At 41.7% G+C, this 19,561-nt stretch overlaps 1 protein-coding gene across 1 annotated transcript in view; it reads left to right on the plus strand.

The window, feature by feature from the left end:
* The first annotated feature begins 4,673 nt into the window (after positions 1 to 4,673).
* ENPEP (glutamyl aminopeptidase) overlaps positions 4,674 to 19,561 on the plus strand; it is a 65,095-nt gene continuing 50,207 nt past the window's right edge. The window contains exons 1-2 of the mRNA XM_079990201.1: positions 4,674 to 5,627; positions 17,094 to 17,235. Of these exons, the coding sequence (XP_079846327.1) occupies positions 4,975 to 5,627; positions 17,094 to 17,235 (795 nt within the window). The 5' untranslated portion in view covers positions 4,674 to 4,974. The remainder of the gene's footprint in view (positions 5,628 to 17,093; positions 17,236 to 19,561) is intronic.

Below are 19,561 nucleotides of genomic sequence, written 5' to 3' on the forward strand. Positions count from 1 at the left end.
TCAGGAGACTTTGAGGGAGCTGGTAAATAAAAATAAAAATCTGCTTCTCACAGATGAGCACAGCCATTTTCCATGCTTGATTCTAAAATTGATCTATAGGCTGTATGGCTGTAATGCTGTATCAAGAGTCTCCAACGTGGTGCCCTCCAGATATTGTAGACTACTACTACCACCAGCATCTCATTGATCATTGGACTTAACCATCTGGGGTCCATTACCTTTTTATTTTAATCAATATATTTATTGAGACTTTTGCTAGAACAAAATAGGACATACCATGGAAGTAACAAAAGTAAAGTCATAAGACATGACATAGGAAGAAATGAAGCATTTACATCCTGGTTCACTGATTGTTGACACGTATAATGCGTCAGTTTCATATTTCTCTAATCGGGATTACAAGAATGTGAAGAATAACAAAGAGATAAAACAAATTTGTCATGATTTCCTCCATTCCATGCCACACACATTTAAATCTGGGCACAATTCAAAGCGCTGGTTATGACTTCCGAATGCACTCATGACTTAGGTTGAGGCCACATTCTCCCATACAAGTTTGTCTGGTTTTTAATCTCCTCAGCAGAGGCCCTTCTTTCTGTCCCACCAACACCTGAGTTACATTTGACAGGAACTACATGGAGGGCAGGAGTGCCAACTTGGCCTTGTGACTGTGGGTGCCCAGGGCCATGGGTGCCATACAGTATGCATGGCCCTGGCACCAAAATTTGTGGGTGCCTTCATGAGGAATTTTGTGGGTGCTCGGGCACTCAGGGCCCCAGGGAGTTGGCACCTATAGAGGGCCTTCTCAATGGCTTCTCCTTGGCTCTGAAATTCCTTGCTAAGGGAGACACAACAAATTTTCTAGAGACTGTTCAGTTGGGAGCAAAAGCATTCTATTTAGACAGCACTTTGGCTTTTAGGGTGGTATTTACTAAATATGCAGTAGTTGGTGTTAACTGAGAGATTTATAGCTGAATAATACAGTACACATCATGGGGGGGGGGGAGAATGTCCTAACTCTGCTTTGCTTTTATTAATTTGTTTTTACTTTGCATTTTCTTGTATCTATATTATTGCACTTCGATCACCTTTAGGTGGAAAAGCAAGGTACAAATTTAACCAATGAATAAATAGTTTAGTTTGTGCATGAACACAGACCTCCCATGCTTTGGCAAATTTATCAGTGAAAAAGGTTGCAGCCCACAAAATTTTAGATGGCTAATGCTGGGCAACTCTTAATAGCAAGTCTTTGTGAGGGTGATCTTTTTCCAGGATGTGAAACAGGATCAGCTAAAGGCCAAAGTGGAAGATACATTAAAAACATGGGCTTTGTTGTTGCTTCTCACCCCCATACCATGCTTTTAAAGCCCAAAGAATCCTGGGAGCTGAAATTTAACCCTCACAGAGCTACCATTCTCAGCACCCTTAACAAATGACCAGTGGCGTAGCGTGGGGGGTGCAGGGGGGGCCGGCCGCACCGGGCGCAACATCTGGGGGTTAGGGTTAGGGGGCGCAAATCCATGGGTTAGGGGGCGCAAATCCACGGGTTAGGGGGTGCAAATTACTTGCCTTGCCCCGGGTGCTGACAACCCACGCTATGCCACTGCAAATGACAATTCTCAGGAGTCTTGGGAGAAGCCATGTGCTTTAAGTGTACTTTAAATGTGCTTTAATGGTAGGTGTGGTTGTGACCATAGTAGCTGGGGGTGAACCCAGGTAAGACCATTACTTCTGGAGGATGATTCTGTTGAGTCTTTCCCCCTGCACATGATCTTGATGAAGATTGCTACTTGTCAATGAAAGAGTACCTTTAATGGCAACAATATTAAGGCCACTTTTAGGGCAGAAGCTTCCCATTTTTATTTAACACTACAAACAATCTCACCAAGAAAGAAAGAAAGAAAGAAAGAAAGAAAGAAAGAAAGAAAGAAAGAAAGAAAGAAAGGACCTAACTGCTCACATTGTTTCCAGCATTTTGGCCTATATTGTTTTTGAAATCTATGCAACATAAGTTGTGCAGCTCCTGCAACATCTCCTATATATCAGTACATATGGTCAGTTGAAGCATATTGCACAACAGCCAATGATGTTTGCCCACTTGCAGAATGGAAATCTGCTTGCGTAATGTGACTTCCTATTTCTCTTCTCTGCAACTTGGGCCGTTAAAAAAGTGGTTAGACCAATTCATGACTACAAGTCAAGCTGACTACACATTTCTTCCAGGATCAGGGACAGCATGTTTCTGAATACCAGTTGCATGGGCACACATGAGAGCATGCTATTGTGCTCATGTGCTTCATGTGGGCTTCTCATTAGCATCTGTTTGGTCAATGTGGAAACAGAATAATTGATCTGATAGGCCTTTGGTCTAATCTAGCAGGACACTTCTTGTGCTCTTATGTTCTTACATAGTAAGCCCCACCACTGCATAACTTCTGAGCAGATTCATATAGGATTGCAGTGTTAGTAGAACATCAGGTACAACCTCATGTTCCAGCCGTTTCTAATGAGATGGACCTGAGTACAATTGAACCTAACTGTAATCAGTGTTAAAAGTGGAAACTTTAGAGGAATTTCAGTAGCAACTACACATGGGGCAAGGAGAAGCCAAAACAATCAGGCCAGCCTGGGAGGACCAGCTTTGTTCATTACAGAATTCCTACATACAGGGAATTCCCATGTAGTTGTTTGTGTGAATATTTCATGTAGATCAGTGATGATCTCCATGTGTGCACATTTTTGTGCTTTGTGACAATCTACATATCTTTTAAATTGGCCTAAGTCCTCCTTTCTCCTGGGCTGTGAGAGCAGTCACATTTTTATTCAGAAATGGCTTCTCTGTAGGAATTTGACAATGCACAGAACAGCCCTTAGATTCATTTAAAGGTCTAATCTGCTATGTTCATGGTGTTATGCAGCCATGGATCATGCCACAATCTTAGGGTTTTCTGACAGCCAGCAAAATTGTTGAGTTTTCTTTGGGAAACCTAACCCAAAAATAGTGATTTTAAGCTTTTGGCACTGTTTCTGCTGCTTTTTCCATCGCGTTGCCATACGCCCAGGTTTTCCCTGACATTTTGTCAATTTGTCAAAATTCTCCCTGATACCATTTTTACATCCGAAAACCAGGACATGTCAGGAATTTTTCTGACGTATGGAACAAGCTTAACAATCTGTTTGGTGTGTGGGGACAGGAGGGTTATAAATGGTTTGTCTACAGCTTTTCTTTGACCTCTTACCAGCATTGAAGTGATATGCTGTTAAATGTATTCATGGGGAAAGGTGGGGCAGTGAGATAAATAAAAGTAACAAAAATCTCCAAAGGGTTTTCATTGGTAAAATCAAATGTGGAATCCGATTCTACATATGATAACGGGGAAGTAAATCCCATTGTGTCCAGTCCTATAGACACTTGTGAGTAGCCCTACTGAATTTAACAGGATTTACTTCTGAGTAAATAGGAGTGCATTCAGGAGAGTGTGCAAATTCCCCCTCATAGGACAGTCTCATAACTTATTTTTGTAAACTTTGCTGCATTAAATGTATATTCTGTACTTGACCTCCTTTGTAATGTTTCTTTTTGATTATCTTCAAGATAATATTTTAGTTCCCTGTTAATTGTGTTTCTTTTGATGTATACTTTATATTTAACTTTATTCTGTAATGTTTTCTTCTGGACTGTTTTATTTGATGTTTTAATGTCATTTGTAAACCACTTTGAGATTTTTTTGTTCTCAAGAATCTAAAGCAGTGTAGAAATGAAAGGAGTAATAATAATAATAATAATAAAATAATAGTTCCGGTTTTGCAAATGCTAGAAAAATCCTCTTTAAAAAGAATGAAAGAAAGCTTGCAATCTGAGGATTTTTGTTAATCTGGAAAGGGGGCAACTGCCCCCTTGCCTTCCTCAAAGTGGAAGCCTAGGAGTGCACGATAGGAAGTCTAATACAATACTATTTCAAAACTTGATATTACAACATGAGAACTAGCTGACACAAATCATTTTGTGCTATCCATTTCTCCCAGGGTCCTAGTTATCTGTTTACACAAAACGAACCAACCATAAATAGCAAAATTGGGGATGTACATCCACTGCTGATTGCCTGCTTGGTATGCAAAGCAGAAGGGACACTTGAAGATTGCACTTGGCTCTGTGCGCACACCAAAAGTCAGTGTTTACTGTCTTGAGCAAAAAGATATTTCTTTTATGGCCAAGTGTTCCTTCTTTAAGCACATGGAATAACAGAACAAAGAGGGAGAGGGGGAATAAAAACTCCATAACTCAGAAAAGGGAACCCAAACATAATGAGACATGTGGTTTTTTTTTAAGAGAGGGGGAAATAAGGGGGAGAACCATGGGATTTTTTTCTTCTTGCACAAATCTCTGGGGTGGAAGTTCAAGGAAATCATTGCTCATAAAAGATACCAGGGAGGGGAAAACCACAGGTAATGACAAAGGTTGAGGTTTCTGAGCAGTTGCACACACCTCTCAGTCTGTGATCTCTCTTTTGGAAAGCTGCTGACCGAGCCTTGGCATTTGATCATCTCCAACTGCTGATTAACACAGCGCTGTTTTATATTTAACTCTGACCAGAGCAGGAGGAGTTGGGGGTGGGGTTGCAACTGCTTATAAGAAGCGTTTGCAGCAGCTACAATGTTCTTCTGTGTTAATTTCCTCTGTCTCCGCTCTCTAGACAAATCCTTCTTTACTGTTCACTTTCCTACGGATAAACTTTCTTTTTTAAAAAAAGGAAGAAGTTAACTTGAGTTTCTGTAGGAGGGAAGTGGCTGGGGAGCGAGGCAGAGAGAACGGAAAAGTAAGTGAGCGAGGGAGTGAGGGAGAGAGAAAACTATTAAACATAAGCAGAGCTTGCTAAACCAATAGGTGTGCATATATTTTAAAAGGCTACAGCACTGTTGTTTAATCAGCCTTTTTAATGTTGGATATATAGCTTTGGTCCAGGGGGAGTGGAGATGCAGAGAATGGATATGGAAGATAAGTCATCCAAAATGTACTGCATGAAGAGCAAACATGTGGCCATTATCTGTGGCGTGATAGCTGCTGTAGGTTTAATTTTGGGTCTGAGCCTGGGCCTGGGCTTAAAACCGCAGGACTGTCCTTCAGAAGAAAATGGGAAAGTGCCGACTGCATCACCCACTTCAGTGTCGACTGCATCACCCACTGCGAGCCCTGCTCCAGGTGAGACAGATCCATGCCCGGCTGAAAATAATGAAAGTGGTGATTGGAAAAATTTCAGACTACCCACCTACGTTAGTCCGATTCATTATGAGCTGATACTGAAGCCTGAGATGGAAGCCGATCTGTACGATGGATCAGTCACTATCACCATCCAGTTGGGAAGCCCGACCAGGCACTTGTGGCTTCACCTCCGAGAGACTAAGATTACCAGGATGCCCTTGCTCATGAAATCATCCGGCCAGTCAATTACCCTCAAGCATTGCTTTGAGTACAAACCACAGGAATATGTGGTGGTAGAGGCAGAAGAAGAGCTGGCTCCCACCAGTGGAAATAATGCCTATTTACTGACCATGATGTTCCAAGGCCGTTTAAATGGATCCCTGGTTGGCTTTTATAGAACAACCTACGTGGAAGATGGACAAAACAAGTAAATCTCTCTTTTTTTCTACATATTTCTGCTATTAATTTTTGCTCCAAGTTTCTCTCTGTCTTTGTCTCCCTTCCCTTCTCTCTAATCTTCCTTTTTCTCAACGTAAACTGCATATTTTCAAATGAATTTAGTGAATATTAAGAAAGATGGCAATTGGGTGGTTGGCAGGTAGATGATTTATAACGTCATTCTGAGTTTTGGGGAGAGTGTTTACCTTTGTTTACCATTTCAACCCATATATACAAAATTCAATGTGCATTTGAATGTGCATTTAAATGTACTAACACAATGAAGACTGTAAGCTCTCTCTAAGTTAATGGACCAGAATCTGATCCTGATCAGTCTAATTTAAATATGTCTATTTGAAAGTTGTAAGAAGAGTTCATTGTATTTTTGCTATAAATTTCTGCCTTATGTTTACAGAAAGGTGCTCAAAATAACTTTGAAAAAAGCAAAAAGGCTCTCTTTTTATTGCCTGCAAAATATCTGCAGGGACGGGCCATAGATCAGGAGTTGAGCACCTTCAGCTTTTCGTAGAGAAGATACCAGATTCCACTCTCAATGTCTCTAGGTAGGGCTAGGGAGAGACTCTTTTCCGAAATCCTGGAGAGTCTGTCAGTGTAGACAATAGTCCGCTAGATGAATTCAGTATGTGGCAGCTGTCTATGTTCCATATGCCTGTCTTTATGTATAACAGTTTGGCAGCAATATGGCAGCACAGTTTGCTGCTGTAAAGTAGCATGCAGAAATGCATCAGAGGCTGGATGGCTAGCATCTTGACTGCTGCTTCCCATCCTCATGACTGCAGCAACTTCAAGAGCGCAGTTGGTGTTTTCAGCTGGACTCTGATGCAGCAATAGTAGAGTCCTACCAATATAGACATAAGGTTACCAGATTTTTCAATGAATCTGGGGACACTTTAATTAAATACATACATACATACATACATGCATGCATGCATAAATACATACATACATACATACATACATACATACTACACGTTCAGGACATTGATGCTGCAGCAATGGCAGTGGCAGAGGGGCAGCTGCCGCCTTGACCTCAACTGCCAGGTTTCCCCTTCCTCTGAGGCTTCCTGCCTCCTTTCTCCATGAGCCTGGGCAGCCCCTGCATTGTTGGTTCTTTGGTGGTGGTGGTGGGGAAGCAGTGCATGGTGGGTCAGGCATGGAAGGCAGAGAAGGAGGGCCGAGAGTGGCGGTGGTGGGTAGGCTCAGGCAGTGCAATGCCTCCCTTCCCATCAGAGCAGCCCCAGTCCCATTCCTACTTGCGTGCAAGCAGGAGGGGGCAGGGATCCCTCAGCTGGGAAGGGAGGCTTTACACTGCCTTTTGGAGTAGCCCCATCCCAACTCCTACTTACATGCAAGCAGGAGGGGGCAGGGATCTCTCAGGCAGCGTGATGCCTCCCTTCCCACTGAAGCAGCCCCAATCCCATTCCTACTTGCCTGCAAGCGGGAGGGGGCGGGGATCCCTCAGCTGGGAAGGGAGGCTTCCTGTTGCCTAACTGAGAGATTCCTGCCCCGCTCCTGCTTGCACGCAAGTAGGAGTTGGGAGGCTGCTCCGATAGGCAACATGAAACCTCCCTTCACAGCTTAGTTGCTGGGGTCAGGGAAGGTGGAGGCAGCCCGAAAGCTGTATCTTAGAGCCCCTGCACCACCATCATATGGGGACTTCCGAGCAGCTCCTGAAGCCAGCCAGAGCCAACTGCTCCAGGCTGCTGAGACTGCCTCTGCTGCATTTCCTGGGGACATTAGATGAAATCTGGGGACATTCTGGGGATGGAATTTGTCTGGGGACTTATTCGCAAACCCGGGGACTGTCCCCGGGAAACGGGGACGTCTGGTAACCCTAACATAAGAGCCCTGTCAGATCTGATCCAAAGCCCATCTAGTCCATCATCCTGTGGACAGCGGCCAAGCAGATGCTTATGGGAAACTCTGAAACAGAACTTGAGTGTGACAGCACTCCTGCTTAGTACTCCTTGGCAACTGGTATTCAGAGACATGCTGTCTCTGATACCAGAAGCAGGACACCGCAGTCATGGCTAAAAGCCATTGTTTGCCTTATCCTCCATGAATTTGTCAAATCACCTTTTAAAGCTGCCTGAGTTAGTGACCATTGTTACATCCTGCGGTAACAAAACTCCTTAGATTAGCTAAGTAAAGAACTATTTCCTTTCAATAGTCCAACATTCAGCTTCATTGGATGACCCTGGGTTCTAGTATTATGAAAAACTTCTATCCACTTCCAACACACAGTACATAATTTTATATACCTCTATCCTGTCCAGCTCTTATCCGTCTAAATGGAAACATGCAAACTGTTGTAACCTTTACTCATAGGGGAGCTCAAGTCCCTTGATCATTTTGGATGCACATTTCTGAACTACTTGTGCTTAAAGTTAGAAGCTGTGTTCTACATCGACTTCCTTTTGTGCTGACAATGGGACCTGTATATTGAATTGAGTGTGTAGTTCCTACTTCCTTTCACTGCCTGTTATTGAATCTCCTGGCCACATAGCCTAGTCCATAATTGCATCCGTTAGACATTCTACATTCATTTTTTCTGTATAGCAAATGTATCCAGTTCAGGCCATACAAAATATTAGCACCTCCTTCATGGTCGGTGATCGCAGGTCCAGGACCCTAATATGGCCCACCAGCCCTCTCATTCTGGCCCTTGGAACTCTTCCCTTGATCCTGTTTTGCACTCTGAGTGCCTGGCTGGAATTTATCACTGAACTTTGATAATGCTTTTCACTTGTCTGAATGCAGGACAGGGGGGAGTGTGGGAGTGTGTGGTCTTCAGAAGGTTACTCTTAAAAGAATGTGCCTCTCGGGCTTAACAATTTGAATTTTGTGGGGAAGGGATGCTGCTCAGAGGAAGAGCATTTGCTTTGCATACAGAAGGTACTAGTGTTGGGTGATATCAGCTTTTCAACATCGCGATGTATCACCAGCCAAATATCGCAGTATAGTGATACATCACAATGTTGAAAAGTGGAGGAAGGAACAAGCTGCATTGGGCCTGGTGCCACGAGGCACTGGGGTGAAATCGCCTCAGCTCCCTCCTCCGCCAGTGCCCGGGCGACAAGGGAGGAACAAGCTCCATTGGCCATGGCACCTTGCAGCACCTCCATGTGCTGGGCACTGGTAACGGAGGGATTCACCAGCACCTGTGCTGTGGAGTTGTGGCACTCATCTCGCTTTCAGGCCAAGGGAGCCAGTTTTTGTCCACAGACAGCTTTCCGGGTTATGTGGCTGGCATGACTAAACTGCTTCTGGTGCAACAGAACACCGTAACAGAAACCAGAGTGTGTGGAAACACTGTTTACCTTCCTGCCACAGCAATACCTATTTATCTACTAGCATTGGTGTGCTTTCGAACTGCTAGGTTGGCAGGAGCTGGGACAGAGCACTCCATTGCAGGGATTTGAACCACCAACCTTCTGATCTGGGCACCACAGTTCAAGAAGGACCCTGACAAACTGGAATGTGTCCAGAGCAGGGCAACCAAAATGGTCAAAGGCCTGGAAACGATGCCTTATGAGGAACGGCTAAGGGAGCTGGGCATGTTTAGCCTGGAGAAGAGGAGGTTAAGGGGTGATATGATAGCCATGTTCAAATATATAAAAGGATGTCACATAGAGGAGGGAGAAAGGTTGTTTTCTGCTGCTCCAGAGAAGCGGACACGGAGCAATGGTTCCAAACTACAAGAAAAAAGATTCCACCTAAACATTAGGAAGAACTTCCTGACAGTAAGAGCTGTTCGACAGTGGAATTTGCTTCCAAGGAGTGTGGTGGAGTCTCCTCCTTTGGAGGTCTTTAAGCAGAGGCTTGACAACCATATGTCAGGAGTGCTCTGATGGTGTTTCCTGCTTGGCAGGGGGTTGGACTCGATGGCCCTTGTGGTCTCTTCCAACTCTATGATTCTATGATTCTATGATCGGCAAGCCCAAGAGGCTCAGTGGTTTAGACCACAGTGCCGACCATGTCCCTCGAGGGTAGACAACACTGAGCTAGATGGACCATTGATCTGACTTGATATAAGGCCTCTTCCTATGTTCCCAAAAGGGTCCACACCATTGCTCTACCTTATTCCAGAAGCTTAGTCCTCCATAATGTATTATGCCTTCAGTGAAGCTCTAGAAGTGCAGTATAGAGATCCCCATCCAATAAATGCAACACTTCAGTGCTGTTTATAAATTTTGTCACCATCAATTTGATTTGATTATTTAATTTATATACTACTCAATATATTTAAAATATCCCTAAGCAGTGTACAAAAAAGAAGAAGCAACAATAGACAACTGAAACAAAATATTACAAAAATACAGTTACTTATAAAAATGTTGCATTAATACAAAGTTACTAATGCATAAGGCTGCAATCCTGAACACACTTTCACAGGAGTAAGCTCCACAGAACACAGGGAGACTGTATAGAATGACACTGTAAATCTTGGACCCAGCCCCATGCTATATTAAAATCAGAGTAGCATCAGGGTGAATCATTTTGCTAGCCTAAGAACCAGATGTATCTGAGTGAGATTTTGACCTTTACTCCCCCATCTGCTTTGAATTATAGGTAGGCAAGCCTGAAGACAGGAGAATGAGTATGATTGGAGATATTCCTGTTCCCTATTGTCAAAGCCAAAAGTGCACCAACCAGAAACAAAGTCAGGTTTAGCTCTCCATGCCCTTATTTAGGTAGACAAGAGATATATTGCCTGTTCTGGCCTTCCTTTTTACAAGACTCTAACTGATGCTTAAGAATGATGGGTCTTGATCATATCTTGTAAATAGCTATTTGGCAGCACCATTTTACTGACAGAAAAGAGAGCTCATCAGGCAATGCGTAGACTCCAGGCTTGACATTTTCAGTCTTCCCTGAGAACTGCAGTTCTGTGAGAGTTTAGAATATCTAACAGATCATTCTGAATAGAAAAAGCAGAATAACTCAGTGACACCAACATAAGACACCAAGGTCAGTTCCGGCACCTCTTTTTCTGGAAAAAATAGCACTGACCTTAATAATCACCCTTTTTCAATACAGTCCCCGCAAAGTATGACTTTATCTGGAAGTACTTTTAACTAGTACTTTCCCTGCTTGTTTTCTTCATCCATGACTTACCTCATTTGTCCATTTGTCCATTTCCCCCCTTACCCTTTTCCTTACAATTGGATATTAATGTTTTCACTCTTTATATATGGGTGGGGTTTTGTTTGTTATTATGTCATGTATTATTGTGCTTTTTTATGTTAAAAACCGCCCGGGGGTCCTTGAATGAAGGGCAGTATATAATTGTACATTCTATGTTTCTGCTATTTTCCCCCTCTTTTGTATACTTACCATATCCATGATGTGTATATTTATTTTTTTATTTTCTTTCTTTTTTAAAAAGATGCATAACCATTGAATTAAAAAGAAGCGTTTAAAGAAACCCTCCATTTCCCAGGATTATTTGGGGAAATCCATGACTGTTAAAGTGGGATAAGGGTGCTTTAAATGGATGATGAGCTTTAAAATAAGAAATGGCAATCAGAATGCGAATTGGCATACCCTGAAACAGAGGTGGGTAGACAAAGGGATTCAGCAAACAGGGTTTTTTTTAAAAAAGCAGGGTTTGTTTTATGTAACAGATGACTGACTCATAGCAAGCACATCTTGAAACACTCCCCATTTGTGTCTTCAGTCAATCTGTCTGCAGAATGCTGAATTTAGATGCCATTCAGGAAAACTAGGTGGGTGGGTGGGGGCTACCTATATCAATGGACATTGAATTAATACCCCTTGGCAAATTTCCCCAACCAACCCTCTTACTGACGGGTAACTAGGTCCCAACTTGATACGAGAATTAGCAGGATATAATAGCAGGTGGCAGCAGCAGAAGACACATCCTTATTTAAAAAGAAATTTGCTGAGGAGGTGGCAGCTATGGATACAAATGACTGAGGTGAAAAACAAGCTAGCCATTCATTGATATCAGTTTTCCCTTTGAAATGACTTGGGGGATGTATTTTCAATATCAGTTGGGCTAATTTCTCTCCCTCCCCCCCCCCCCTAATTTGTACTTCAGCTTTGTTCATCCCATATATTTAAAGTGCATGGCTTTCCACAAAGAATATTGGGAACTGTACTTGGACCTTGCACAGAGCTACAGTTCCCAGCACCCTTAACAAACTAAAGCTCCTAGGATGATTTGGGGGAAGTAATGTGGTTTAACGGTGCTTTAACTGTGCATTTAAAGCCAAAATTGGATTGCCTTCTATAATAGGCTGACAATTTCACTGAAAATATGTGTTTGGCCAATTTTTTAAAAAAGGCAATTCATCACAGCTTCGGTCATGTTTTATTTTGGGAACAACAGCTGGAAGCAGTCACAGATGCAAGTAAATATTCAGTGTCTTTACACATTTCTTGCTTCTGGTTCTCATTTGTAAGGCCTGGACACTATAATGCAAATGATGGGGGCAGGACAACATAATGCATTTTGAAAGCAAATATTTCATCTTCTATTGCCATTTTCTCAATACAAAGAGAACACAGCGTCTAATTATTATTATTTATAAAGCCCTTAACAAATAGTGTACAACCTAGAGATCTTTTTACTGTTCTCATTGGGCATCATCTAATGGGCAGTTATTCTGCATTCATTGAAATAAATGAGAGCTATTTGCAAACATGCTTTTGCATTGCTCCCATTCATTTCTATGGGTCTTGCACCTACGGATGGGTGAACTTCTGTTTTTTCAGTTCTTCAGTGCATTCTGATTTAAGGAAAGCAAAGTCTACATGAACATTCATATGCATTTTATCGCACATGTTTCCTAATATACATATTTTCTGCAAAATTTGGCCTAGTATAAGCATCTTTGCAGAAGAATGTATATTATTTTGCCTAATATGCACATTTTGGTATACATTCTTCGACTGAAGAACTACATCACAAAATCTGGAGAAGTGGCAAACTTAAGGGATGGGCCTTAGCTCAAGGGTAGACCAATGAGTCTGACTCAGTGGGTATTCCACAATACTGGGCAAATGACATTAAAGACTTGGTTTCTTATTGTTATCAAATGAGCCCCATCAACCGGGGGAATGACCAAGATGTTCCTGCAGAACTCAGCAGATTTTTCCTCCATCCTTCCTTGCACCTTTTAAGTCCATAATGAAACAAGGCAGACCAGCTGTATGGTCAGTTGTCACATTATAAATAAGCCATCAGGTTCCATTCTTACTGGTAGTGGAATGCAAGGGTCAAAGAACCTCAGAAGAGGGAGTCCCACACCCTCTAACATTTCTCCAATGAAGATAGGGACGTCCCATTCCATAATGATAATTTTACTATTTATACGCTACACATCTTATTGGGTTGCCCCAGCACTCTGGGCAACTTTCAACATATATAAAGACATAATGAAACATAATGCCACATTAAACGTTTAAAAAACCTTCCCTATACAGGATTGCCTTCAGATGGCTTGGCAGTTGGATAACTCCATACCCTCCAGCATTTCTCAAATGAAAATCAGGGCATCCTAAGGAAAAGTGGGACATTCTGGGATCAAATCAGAAACCAGGACGGCTTCTCTAAATCAAGGATGTCCCTGGAAAAAAGGGACACTTGGAGGGTCTGGAGTCCTGCTTCAAAAGCAACCGCTTATAAAATATCACCCTTTAGGTAGCTGCTGACATAATATTGGAGCATTCTGTGAACCCACAAAGAAGAGAAAGGAGCAATAAATAACTGAAACACCATTATGGCATGAATGAAGATGTGTGCTGCTGCTTCTGTGATTAAGAATTTAGTGTATTTATGCTGTCAAATTGTAAGCATCTATATAAATAGAACATGATGTAAGCAATACCTAAACTAGTTGCAGTAAATTTAAATAATCTTAAATAAATGCAATTTCTCATGCGAATAATGTTTCACTAGTTCAACAGTTAATTGACATAAGCCATCTTGCTGAAAATATTGTTGTGAGGGGGAGTAGTTAGGCTGTATGCCTGAGCCCCTACTAATTCCTTGATCCAGGAAGGATTCAGTTGTTACAATAGCCAGGCCAACTTCTTGGTGACACAATGCCCCCCATTTTGGGGTCATTAAGGTGACAAAGGAAGTGGTTCTGTGCCAGAGGACAAATGGATGGGCCCCCTTCCCTCAACTGGCTAGTAGAAAGACAGAAGCTAGAGCTAGAGTGTGTGAGCTAGAAGCTAGAAGCAGGCTGTAGTAGGCAGAAGCCTAAGAGGGAGAGATTTCTCCCTGATTTCTATTTGAATCTGAGGATGTGGCTGTGGGTCCTTCTGGGCTGTTAATGTTGTGAGTTCCTCCATCATTGGCTCACACTGTATATGTGTGTGTAAATAAACCACATACGCTAAAGATGCCACTGTCTCTGCTGTCCCTCATTCCAAGGAAACCAAACCCTGGGTAAGCGCCTTGAACCATTGAAGATTGGGGTGACATGCAACAATATATTTGCTTTTTAGTCTGCTTTCTTGAAAGCACAGTTATACTTTGGAAGTCAAAGTTCCATTCGACGTTCCAGAAGTCCATTCGGCTTCCAAAATGTTTGAAAACCAAATCCCAGCCTCTGGTTGACTACAGAAAGCTCCTGCAGCCAATTAGAAGCTACGGAAGCTACAGAATTTTGGATTCAAAAAATTGTTCGCAGACTGGAATAGTCACTTCCAGGTTTGTGATGTTCGGGAGCCAAAACGTTTGGGAACTAAGCTGTTCAAAAACCAAGGTACGACTGTATAGTCTTTCTGAGAAGATTTTCAAGGCATGTAGGATATTTGCATATTTCCCTTTCTGTAGGTGCAGAGAGAGGTCTGACCTTAAAGTTTGTACAGCCCATTCTTATGCCAACATTATTATTTTTTTAAAATTCCATTTGCTTGGTATCTCACTAATTCTTCAGGTTTGGATGTACCATTATAAGTTCTTTATGATCAGCTAAGCATTTAGGGAGTCATAGGAAAATGCCAAGGACACTAGGACATTGACAAATTGACTGACGAGATAACTTATAGATCTTCAGGAATGTTACAAGCTATGTTCCTTCACTCTTAATTACTTCTTGTTTTTGCTTTATTTCTTTTTAAAAGAAGGGGGGACTACTTTTATGTAGCTCAAACGTATCTACAGACGTGTGGTTGGAAAGCTACCAGCATTCTGAATTAATTGAAGAGACAACTTAGATGTGTTCTCCCATCAATCATGCTCCATCCTTGAACGCTATGTTGATAAGAAGAGCTTGATTCCATTTAGGGAGCAGATATTTTATGTAAACCTTGGCAACAATTTTAATGACCCTATTTTCCTCAGTCATTTATATCCCAGGCAGGTAAGCTGTTCTGGTACCAGTTGTTAAGGCAAATATCACTATATCAATTTATAGCGATGGTGTTCCACAGCCATTTATTTTGCTGCATCCTATCAGTATTCCAGACCACTGAGATTGTCATTATACTCTTGTCCATGAACAACGAAAGGCAGATGTGCAAGGTTATCTCAGAGTGATCAATGTCCCTGTTATGAATGTGCTGCTTTCAGCTAGCATTTGACAAGCTGCTTAAAGCTATCTATCACAGGTGTGTATGCACAGAAGAGGAGGGATGGGGGACTGCAGTCTTTCTCGTAATGAGACTCAATATGGGCCAAAACAGTGGAGGTTCATTTGGTAGTCAACATGGGGACATTCATATGACTGAATGGGTTTGCTGAAAATGTGTGCATTGTGCCTCTGAATATCAGTTGCAGGGAATTGCAGTTGGGCAGAGTGCTCTTGTCCTTGCAGGCTTCTCAGAGGCATCTGGTCAGCCACTGTTAAGACCAGGATGCTGGACTAGATGGGCCATTGGCCTGATCCAACTGGCTCCTCTTAGGTTCTTCATCCATGATACATCCAGCAGTTTGCCCAGCCCATATTTACCAAATATGAAATTGTGTGTTTACCTGTAGCGGTATAGTGTTAGTTTTTATTCTTTTAATTATGATTTTAAGTAAAGTTTATAACAATGAGGACTTAAATTTATATTCATGTGATTTGAGTTTTACTGTTATTTCTTGTTGTTTTAACCATGCCTGCCCTGGGTCCATATGGTGATGGGCAGGTTAAAAATGCCACAAATTAATAAATGTGAGCAAAAAGTTTTGGATGTGGAGGGAGCTGTGATGTGGTAGGTATGTGGTGAGTAGCAAACCGGGTGGGTGCAATCACACAAATGTTTCAGCATACACAGAATTTTGCATGGGTCCAAATTCACCATCTCAAAACATTAATTTGGTTGGCCCATCCAGTCACAGCTGGGAAGAGATTTTATTATTATTATTATTCAGTTTGCATTTGAATGTGAACCTAACTAACCCATGCTTCCCAAAACCACAGAAGTCAAACCAAATCTTCCCCTATCCTTAAAAATAATACTTCTTTGAATTTTGCAATGCTATTCTCCAACCAAAACAATGCGTACAAAATAAGTGTGTGAGGAGAAAGTGTGCATAAAAATATATTGGTAAAAATAATAAAGAAAAATGTAATCCTTCGGGGGGATGACTTGCAAAAATGTGTGTATTTGGCAGAATTGCACGCAAAAATGTGTATATGAGAATAAATGTGCAGTTAGATGCTTATGAATTTTCATACGTATTGTTGCAAACTGATGTGGAAATGGGGTGAGCTGAATTTAAGATTGAAGAAACGAGAAACTTAAGAGATGCTGAAATACTGTATGTTAGTTTCATCCGTTCCTGGTCACAGCAAACCTATGGATCATGTCATCATAGTTTTATCTAGGCCTTCGCAACCGAGCCAAATGCAGTCAATACCTATTTTCCTGGCTGACTGGGAATAAAGAAACAAGGCATTTGTCAAGCACCATAAGGGCTTTTTAGCTATATTTGGCTTGTGGGTTCACAGGTTATGCAGGATAATTACGCTTTCAAGCTTTACTTTGTCTTAAGACTATTTTTTATTTGTTTTTATTTCATGAAATTTATACACCACTTTGTTTTTAAAAAAATACACACAATTTTGTAAATTGTTCAAAACATAAAACCAGCAGTAAACTAAAAACAGACTAAAGCATACATCCACATTCTACCCATCTGAATAGGCTCGCCAAAGCAAAAATGCTTTTAGCAGACACCAAAAAGAGTACAGTGAAGGTGCCTGCCTCATGTCAACAGGCAAGGAGTTCCACAGTGTAGGTGCTGCCAGACTAAAAGATTGATTTATTACAAATGCAGAACCAGCAGTTCTGCAGATTGAAGTGGTGGAGCAGGCATATATTGGGTAAGGTGATCCTATGATATGAGCCATAGGAGAAAGATTATCCCATTTCTTTCATATGAAAAATTCCTTTTACTGCTTTCATACTTGGTCTAATTAGCTATTTGCGAATAATGGTTTGATGTAACTGTCGTTTCTTTCCAAAGGAGTATAGCAGCCACTGATCATGAGCCAACAGATGCACGGAAATCATTCCCTTGCTTTGATGAACCTAACATAAAGGCAACTTATAATATATCCATTTTCCATGAAGACACATATGAAGCTCTATCAAACATGCCAGTGGAGGTATGCATTGTACCATCTATGTCTATATGCGCATATGATACATGAAACCTGGTGGCACTGATCACCAAATCACATGGCCTGTTGATGCAGCCATTAGTATTCTCTAAAAATGACCTTGGAGTAGGTGGGTTGTAGTCTGTTAGAGGAATTCATATCAAAGATAGTGGGCATTAAGAGCAAAACATTTGGCATTATGAAATATATTCCTTTTTTTTGTGTTAAACCATAGATGTGGATGTTTGTCAAAATCCTTTCCTAGGCAAAGGTCATAGGTTCACAAATGGTTATATTTAGTTCCTTTGGGTTAAATTCCAAATCTTCTATGGAAGTCAATGGCGTAAGTTCTCTGCCTCTGGGATTTGCAGCGGAAAATGATTTTATGGATCTTGGCCAAAAGAATGTCCAGTGAATAGCCTAGTTGAAAGTCAAAGCCAACACATAACTTTGAATGAATAGTTTCTAAATTTCCAAATTAAGTGCACAATTAAAATGCAAATTCCATCCCAGCAAACCTTTGGCTAAAGACTTTTCCCAAGTTAGTTCACATAAACATCATCTTTAGTACAAAGTTCTAGAAACTTTATATTACTGTTAACAGAAGTCAAAGACAAAATACGCAAAATTCATACCATATCAATATCTTTTAAATATTTCTGTTAAGGTAAAATGTCCTGTTTATGATATGGGGCTTTGAGATGCCACAATGAAAATGCCCAGAATCCATTCCATTTATGTCCTTGGAATTTTAGAGCACATAATTATGAACTGAGAGCCAGTGTGGTGTAGTGGTTAAGACCGATAGACTCATAAACTGGGGAACCATGTTCGCGTTTCCGCTCCTCCACATGCAGCTGCTGGGTGACCTTGGGACAGTCACACTTCTTTGAAGTCTCTCAGCCCCACTCACCTCACAGAGTGTTTGTTGTGGGGGATGAAGGGAAAGGAGAATGTTAGCCGCTTTGAGACTCCTTCGGGTAGTGATAAAGCAGGATATCAAATCCAAACTCTTTATGATTGCCATACAGCTCCCACTGTTTTAATTTGTGGTTGAAAAATTGCTAGCTACTGCAGTATTTTCTTCTACACAGTAATAAACATAACTGACCTGACATATGCAAAGTTACTTCCGGGTTAGTGTGAAAGGCTAATGGCGGATTCCCTCCGAGCTCCGGAGGGAATCGGCTCCGTGGACGACGGGTCCTGCCGCGCTGGCGACGCGGGGACCCTCAAAAACCACAGGCGCGGAAGCCTGTGGACTTGGTGACTCGGTGGGCACCATTTGCGCCCCCCCAACTCGCGAAGAAGCCTTTTTAAAGGCTTTGGAGCGGGGGACGGAGAGTGGCACGGTGCTGAGAGTAGACCGCTACTTCTACGGAGCGAAGCCGCATGCCATGGCCAAAGAGCGCTGACTTTCTTCCTGAAATTTGGACTGTAAAGAAGTAACCCGTGAGTAAAACGGAAATTGGAACGAAAAATTCTTTTTTTCTTTTAAAATTTGGAACGACTGGGGGAGGTGTCAAAAGGAAGTCCGCCCCCCCAGCACTGTAGTTAATTTAAAGCAAGAATTGTATAATTAAGGTCGAGAGACTATTTCTTCTATCTTCGTGATTGAAAGTTATTAATTTCACAATTTGGATATATAAGTATTGTACCAGAAGAATTGCAACCCCCCAGGACCCGGGAGTGAACCGTGAGGGAACTGGCTGGAGACATAAGGAATTTGACAGCTGTCAAACGAGCTGTCAAAGTCAGAAATATCTGTTTTTCCCTATCTTTGCTGAGTTTTTTGCTACATTTGACTTTAAATTGTTGTAAACAAGAAGAAAGAACAAAGTAACTTGATTGTTGGAGAAAGAATACTAAGTAACCAGAATCCCTCTAGAGGGGTTCGGTGACATTACAATGGCTGCAGATGGAAAAGTACTGGCTGAGCTAGAGAGAATATTTCTTTCCGTGGGAAAGTTACAGGAACAGAGCGAAGCTTTGGCTTCAGAAGTAAAGACCTTGAGTTTCAATGTAAACAAACTTGTTGACTGTACCACGGATCTAACTAAAGAAAATCTTGCAGCTGAACAAGAAGAGAAAGATGTTGTTTCAGAGGGGCGAGAAGGAGGAGCTGAAAATTTTTTGGAGAAAAAGAACAACCAGAAACCTCTAAAAATGGATTACAAGGAAAATAAGATTTGGATGATTAAAATTCGGTTTGAAGTGGAGAAGGAAGATGCTAGAGATCTCCCTACAGGGAGATTGGAAGATTTATGGGTTACAAACTTGTACAAGCTACAGGTAGGTAGCCGTGTTGGTCTGCCATAGTCAAAACAAAATA

Source organism: Podarcis cretensis (genome assembly GCF_951804945.1).
Source record: "Podarcis cretensis genome assembly, chromosome: 9".
Lineage (NCBI taxonomy): Eukaryota > Metazoa > Chordata > Lepidosauria > Squamata > Lacertidae > Podarcis > Podarcis cretensis.